The sequence below is a fragment of the Arachis ipaensis genome, chromosome B01 (genome assembly GCF_000816755.2).
Source record: "Arachis ipaensis cultivar K30076 chromosome B01, Araip1.1, whole genome shotgun sequence".
NCBI lineage: Eukaryota > Viridiplantae > Streptophyta > Magnoliopsida > Fabales > Fabaceae > Arachis > Arachis ipaensis.
In genome coordinates, this window is record NC_029785.2 from 136,927,284 (window position 1) to 136,935,072 (window position 7,789).

General features: G+C 33.1%; 1 protein-coding gene across 1 annotated transcript in view; it reads left to right on the plus strand.

Annotated features, from left to right (window-relative positions):
- Positions 1 to 3,960, plus strand: part of LOC107643097 (cytokinin dehydrogenase 3) — a 5,739-nt gene extending 1,779 nt beyond the window's left edge. Inside the window, exons 2-5 of the mRNA XM_016346662.2 lie at positions 1,320 to 1,447; positions 2,220 to 2,486; positions 3,138 to 3,406; positions 3,638 to 3,960. Of these exons, the coding sequence (XP_016202148.1) occupies positions 1,320 to 1,447; positions 2,220 to 2,486; positions 3,138 to 3,406; positions 3,638 to 3,926 (953 nt within the window). The 3' untranslated portion in view covers positions 3,927 to 3,960. The remainder of the gene's footprint in view (positions 1 to 1,319; positions 1,448 to 2,219; positions 2,487 to 3,137; positions 3,407 to 3,637) is intronic.

Here is a 7,789-nt window from a genome sequence, read left to right on the forward strand (position 1 = left end):
ATTTTATTTGGTGATAAAAAAATTTTAAAATTAAAGAAAGAACTTATATAAAAAAATATATATTACCGAAAGTCAATATATATATTATAGAGAGAAAGATAAAGAAGAGAGAATTGTGTCGCAATATACTAGCTTATCATATATACGTCAACAGAAAACGAAACAAACATGTAATAGGTAGTTATATTAGTTTTTAAACTTTGATTCTTCGTATATGACTAAGCCACCTTTTAAAATTTTGAAAATACACACAATAGACTAAAGGCCATTAAACATCTCTGAAATATTATAAAAAAGAAGCACACAAATAATTTTATTGAATCAAATGAAATTCAATTAACAAGTTGTTTAAGCGTATTCAAACGATAAGTCACATCATTCATATCTTTATAGAAGATTTTAAACTCGTCATTTTATGAATGAGATATATATAGGTGAGATCAATTTTATGAATGAATTTTGACCTTATGATTAAAATAATAAAATCTGATCCAAAATATGGTAGTTCTTTGGAACTTCGATAGGGTCAAATTTCAAAATCTAAAAGAATAAAATCTGATATATTGCTTAATGCATAAAGAAGAATGTTCTTTCGGGTTTAATTATCCGATCCACAAATATTTTTTTTTATATAAGGATTCTCCACTAATATTGTTATTTAATTAGTTTCTGACCCGTTCTTAATTAATTAACATTCATTTTCTGGTATTCAAGATCGAATCTACACCATGACAAGAAAAATATAAAACTAAAGAGAATGTAATTGTCACGTGACTTCATCATATATTTATCAAGATTCTATGTAAACGATTACATCAATGATAGAGTGCAACAAGAAATCCTAAGCCGTTTAATTAATTTGCTATGACAATGGTTAAGGTTTTAAAAAAAATAACAAGGCTATAATTCTTTAAGAGAGTGTTTTGGCATGGTTAAAGTATTTGGAGTAGCTAGAATGAATGTATTTATTAAAAGTATTTTAAACTTTTTAACCCAAAATGTTTTGTTAATTTGAATATTAATATAAAGAATATTCTAAATTTCCAGAATTTTTATAGAATACTTTATTTAGTTTAAAATAAAGAATTTGAAATTCTCTTATAAAATAAAGAATTCTAAGAATTTCTNAAAAAAGTTTTAGACATATTTATCTAATTAGCTCCCAAAAAAAAAAGGAATTTGGAATCAAACTTGTCACATATGTACATCCTATCATCTTCTCTAATTGTACATACAAACAAAGAATATTTTAAAATTAATTACATGTATTATTTCAGAAATTTAATTAAATACATATGTATAATTATATATGTTTGCAGGAAAAGGAGAACGAGTGACTTGTTCTACAGATAATAACAAAGAGTTATTTTATGCCGTTCTTGGAGGTCTAGGTCAATTTGGAATCATAACAAGAGCAAGAATAGCCCTAGGGCCTGCACCCACAAGGGCAAGTATCATATTCTATTATTTATTTAATTTTCCTATTAAATTTTTTATTTAAACAAATTAAAAGTAATCATTTCAAAAAAAGATATATATCCATCCACTACAACTAGAAATTATGAGAATAGCAATCAATTTTAGCGACTAACAAAATTGGTTACTAATATCAGCTGATTTAGCGACGGATATAGGGTTAGTTCAAGGACAAAAAAAAATTGGTCGCTGAATCGGTCGCTATGCTGATAATCTTTTGCAGTGCACACATCATTAATTCTTATTAGGGGTAAAGTATATTTTTTGTCCCTAAAGTTTGACAAAAGTTTCAAAAATATCCCTAAATTTTATTTTACTTCAATTTTGCTCCAAAAATTTTCGATTTGAATCAAATATACTCTTGACGGCTAATTTTTCAAAAATTTAAGACCAATATTCAACAACAATTTCATAAGAATAACCCTCAACACAAGTAAATCAAGTATAATTTTCATGCATTATTGTTAGATTGATCTTAAATTTTTTGAAAATTTAGCCGTCAAGGTATATTTAATGCAAATAAAAAACTTCTGGAATAAATTTAAAATAAAATACAACTTAGATATAATTTTAAAATTTTTACCAAAATTTAAAGACAAAAAATATATTTTATCGTTCTTGTTAGCAAGTCACAATCACAAACTTTCTTTCAGCAAAAAGGAAATAAAAAGTTGAATACTAACTCTTGTATAATTAATTAATTAAAAAAAATGATTCTCTTCTCTTATTTATGTTTCTTGCAGGTGAAGTGGCTTCGTTTGCTTTACAATAACTTCACTGAATTTTCTGGCGATCAAGAGCATTTGATTGCAATCAATGGAAGAAACGAAACTATTGGAGCCAATTATGTAGAAGGTTTTCTTCTACTAAATAAACCACCACTAGACCTTTCTTTTTATCCAGAAGCTGATAAACCTCGCATAACTTCTCTTGTAACCCAATACGGCATTATCTATATTATAGAGTTGGTCAAATATTATGACAATACCACTCAACATCATGTCCACGAGGTAATAATAAAGTGAAGATTCACGTGTAGTTGTTTTTAGAGAAAAATACAAAACAGCTCTTGATAATTATTTCGAAAGACAACGAAATTTTTGACAAAAAAAATTCAATCCGACTCCTGATAATTACCTTGAAAGAACAACGAGACTCCTGTGTCAAAAAAAGTCAATGTTATTTTTTTGGCATAAGGGCTAATCAGTTCCAAAAAAAGATCAGGGGCCGGATTTGATATTTTTTTCTTAAAAACCTCGTTGTCCTTTCGAGATAATTATCAAGGGTCGGGTGGAGTATTCACTCTTGTTTTTATATAAAGTTAATAGTTGAGAATTATTAGATGATAATTTAGTCAAATATATAAAATTATCTAATAATTCTTAAATATCAATTTCACTTAAAAATAAGTACACGTGAGTTTATACAATAAATAATCATATACTTTTCTTTTAGAAAAACTTAATTTATAAGAATTATAATCATATACTATCACATGAAAATATGCAAAATTAAATAACTAATTTTCAAACTCCTTATTTAAAATGTTATCAAATATAATTAGATAATAGTATAAAATTTTTTACACTGTGAATGAATCAAAATTAAACTCTTCGTACTATTTAATAATTCCTTTCTTTTTGTTTCTTTTTATTACATAGGATGTTGCACTTTTGGTCCAAGGATTAAAGTTTGTACCTACGTTTATGTTTGAGAAAGATGTGTCGTATGAAGAATTTCTTAACAGAGTTCATTTTGATGAGCTGGCTCTTAGGTCGCAAGGACTTTGGGAAGTTCCTCATCCATGGTTGAATCTTTTTGTTCCAAGATCTCGAATTTCAGATGTTGATGAAGGTGTTTTCAAAGCCATCATGCTTAAGCAAAATATTAATCCTGGAATTGTCATAGTTTACCCTGTAAACCGATCAAAGTAAGTTTCTTAATTAATTAATAATTGATAACACTAATTAATTAATTGAGTGAATACCCACCCGATCTCTAACAATTACTTCGAAAGGACAACGAGATTCGAGGTAATTGTCAAGAGTCGGGTTGGATTTTTTTTTTCAAAGACCTCGTTGTCTTTCGAAATAATTGTCATAGACTATTTTAAGTTTTTCTCTAATTAATTTAATTAATTAATTAACAAATTAATTCACAGGTGGGATGATAATATGTCAGCAGTGACACCGAACGAAGATATCTTTTATGTTGTGAGTATTTTGCGTGCAACGAATTTTGATAAGTTGGAAGCATTTGAAGCTCAAAATCAACAAATATTACAATTCTGTGAAGATAATGGCATTGGGATGAAGCAATATCTTCCACAAAACAAAACACATGAAGAATGGATGTTACATTTTGGTCCCAAATGGACACTTTTCAAACAAAGAAAACAAGAATTTGATCCCAGAAATATATTGTCTCCAGGACAAGGGATTTTTAATTAGCTAAGCAATAAACTATTTCGTCCTTTATTTGATATATTGTATATTGATTTGTTGTACATTCAATATCAATTAAATTACTGTCTGTAACTAAAAATTGAATGTGTTTTCTAAGCAAAAATAAATAACTAAATAATAATGCTCATAAAATCCAAGTAGCTTGTGTAAGAGTTTATGGTTTATTTGAATTTGAGTCTCTTTAAATTAGGGTTTTATTGATATGTTCCCTAAAAGCACATTTTAAGGTATCATAAAATTTTAATGTGTTAAATACATAAAAGAGTTAAAATTTTTACTATTTTACAATTAAAAAATATTTTTAAGATATAAAATAGCTAAATCAGATGGCGGAAGAAAAATTTCACCAAAGTTGGTGGGGTTTGGGCTTTGGGCCACATCTAATTAGGTAATACGTTTATTAGTGGTCCTTTCTTTTCTGTTCAAAAATATCTTCAGAAGTTATAGAGAAAACAAATTAACGCATCCATTGGGCTAATGTTTGGTATTAAAAAACTACAGTTACGGAATCGAAATGGACTTACATTCACTAAACCCAAGTGAGCCCAAACGTAATTAACAAATCTTGGCTATATGAGTTTTTCGCTGAAGCTTGTGTACCAATGTGTGTGTTTGTATGAATTAAAAAACGTTTATACAAAGTATACACATTTCTTGGATGTCAAGAAAATACTTTATTAATAAGTTCTTCTTTTTTCAACGGCTAAAAACTTCATCTCCAAAGTTTGCCGGAATTTGATCGGAACAATATGAGAGGTGGCTATGTGAGAGGAGGAGCCTCTCGAGCTCACGACCCTAGAACTAAGATGAGAGAAGAGGGAGAGCTAATCCATCGCAGCATGAAGAAAGTGAAAAAAGCAGGAGGGGGAGAGTTTACAGGGGACACTGGACTCACCCCTCGCTTGGAAGATTGGATGGTAGAAGAAGAGGTAGAGGGAGGGGACTGTAGAACTGAACCAGAACCAGAAAAGAAAACTCAGATGGATGAAGATAGAGGAGAAACAAGATCACCACCTTCCTTTGCGGACAAAGTCAGAAATGGAAAAAGTAAGGGAGAAGGAAGGAAGGAGGACATACAAGCCAACAGAGAAGTAGAATCCTCAGAGGATGAAGACGAGGAATACTCGGAGATAACAGTGAAGAAACTGCCCAACGGTATATATAACATCGTCATAGGAGAAGGAGTGAAAAGAGAACTCAGAAAGAACTGGTGGGAGACCTTGATTGTCAAGCTACTAGGAAGAAAAATTTCTCTGGTTGCTCTCAAAAGAAGACTAGAGGTAATGTGGGGAAAGAATGGGAGTATAGATGTTATTGATTTGGGAAATGAATTTTTTTTAGTAAAGTTTTACAACTCTGAAGACCTGGATTTTGCCCTCATGGAAGGTCCATGGAAAATCTTAGATCACTACCTAACAATACGACTATGGAAACCAGATTTTAATCCTACTGAGACAATTATTGACAGCACAGCTGCTTGGATTAGACTACCCGGACTTGCTATAGAATACTACAACAAAGCAGTGTTGGAAAAAATTGGCAACATTGTAGGGAGAACCTTAAAAGTGGACACAAACACAGCTGAGGTGGCCAGGGGAAAATTTGCTAGGGTTTGTGTGGAGGTTGATCTTACAAAACCCCTAGTCTCTCAATTCCAAATCAATGGGAAAAATCATTTAGTAGAATATGAAGGGCTCCATCAAGTTTGCTTCCTATGTGGCAGATTTGGACATGATAAATCGAGCTGTACAGAAGAACAGCGGATAAACAATGCAACACAAGAAAACCAAGAAGAAGCTCAACAGGCAAATTCAGAGGTTGAAGGAAAGGGTAGAATAGAAAATAACACAGAAAACAGGGGCAAAAAAGTCATGGAAAGACCAGTAGAAACTTACGGTCCTTGGATGTTGGTTCAAAGAAATACACGTGGCAGAAAAAGCACAAAAGGAGGGGAGGGCAGCAGCAGTGGAGGAAATGTAAAAGAAAAAGAGAATAAAAATACCGTTAGTGAAAACAAATCTCGCTTTGCAGTGCTGGAGAATGAGGTATCAGAGAACGTGGAAGCAGAGAAAGTCGGTGAGGACAATGCTGGAAGGTTAATGAATGAGAGAGAAATATCTCAGGAGAGGCACAAGGAGGGACCAGAACCTACAGATAGAACAAACCAAAAAACAAATGGCCACAACAGCAAAAAAATAGCACATAAAGCCACATTCTCTAACTCAACCAACCCAAACCACAAAGCCCAAAACAAGGACCAAAGCATGAACCCACAACCAAAAGCCAACACAACCGTTTCTAGTAACCCAATTCCTACACCAGTCAACAACAACACGGCCCAAAATAACAATACTCAATCTGAATTCCTTGTCCAAGAACACAATATAACTCAGACAAACACCCCAAGAATTAACACAGACCAAACCCTGAACCTAATTAGCCCAGACCCATCCCATCCAAGTGATATTCATATGCTTGAAATAGACCAACCACAACACCATCAGGAGAATTGGATGGAGCAGAGCCAACCCAGCCCCCTTCTCTCAATGGAAATTCCAGCCACTGGAATTGGAGAATCAAAATTGGAAGACCCACCTGATCATATAACTTCTGCATTTGACTCAGTGAAGACTAGTGAGATGGTGGAAGCCATGGTGCAATATGAGAAAATGATGGAAGTGGAAGTGGAGCAAGGCGTGACAGTCCTTCCTGCAGAGGAGAATATGCAAAGTTAGTTTTGCTTTTGATCTGGTCAGTTACCATAGTCTTTATTTTATCTTATTTAAGATGATTATTTTAGCCTGGAATATTAGAGGGGTTGCGAATCAAGCTACAATTCGCACCCTTAAAGAGATTAAGAGACAATCAAGGCCAGATATCACTCTTTTATATGAAACAAAATGCAGTGGGGAGAGAGCCAAAGAGGTTATTAAATCTCTAAATTATAATTTTGCTTTTCTAGAGGAGGCTAATGGTTTTGTTGGTGGGATATGGGTGCTTTGGGACAAGCCCTCTATCACTATTAACATTCTAGAGTCGCATCATCAATATGTGCATATGGAAGTCAAGAATCAAAATAACAAAAGCTGGTATCTCACTGCTGTTTACGCAAGTCCCCAAGAAGGAATTCGAAGAGTATTATGGGAAAACTTGAAGAGAATAGCAGATAATACAACAGATGCCTGGATGAGTATTGGTGATTTTAATGAAATTGCGGAAGAAGGGGAAAAAAAGGGAGGTGCAGAAATTGATCAACATACATGTCGAAGATTTAGAGAAAGAATTAACAATTGTAAGCTCGTGGACCTAGGCTATGTGGGGTCTAAGTACACCTGGAAAGGAGGACAACGTGAAGGCATGGATAGAGTGTTTAAAAGACTTGATAGAGGACTTGCCAATGCAGAATGGAGAAGAGAATTCATGAATGCTCGGGTAGAAGTCCTACCTAGAGTAAACTCTGACCATCACCCTCTCTTGGCAATCTTAAATCCTTCAATACCAGAGAACAAGGATAAGCCTTTCCGCTTTGAGATTATGTGGAAGACTCACCCTAATTTCAATGAATTTGTGACAGGTGCTTGGCAAAAAGAAAGACCCCTCCCTGCAGCTTTAGAAGAGCTTGCCACGAAGTTGAAAGGGTGGAATTCAGAAATCTTTGGAAACATATTCAAAAGAAAAAGAAAGATTATGAGTAGATTGAATGGAATTCAGAGGGCTCCCTCTTATGGGAGAAATCCATGGCTGGAAGACCTAGAGAAAAGGTTGTCTGAGGAGTTGAACACCATTCTTGATCAAGAAGAATTGTTTTGGATGCAAAAATCCAGGCAGCTTTGGATCGTAGAAGGAGA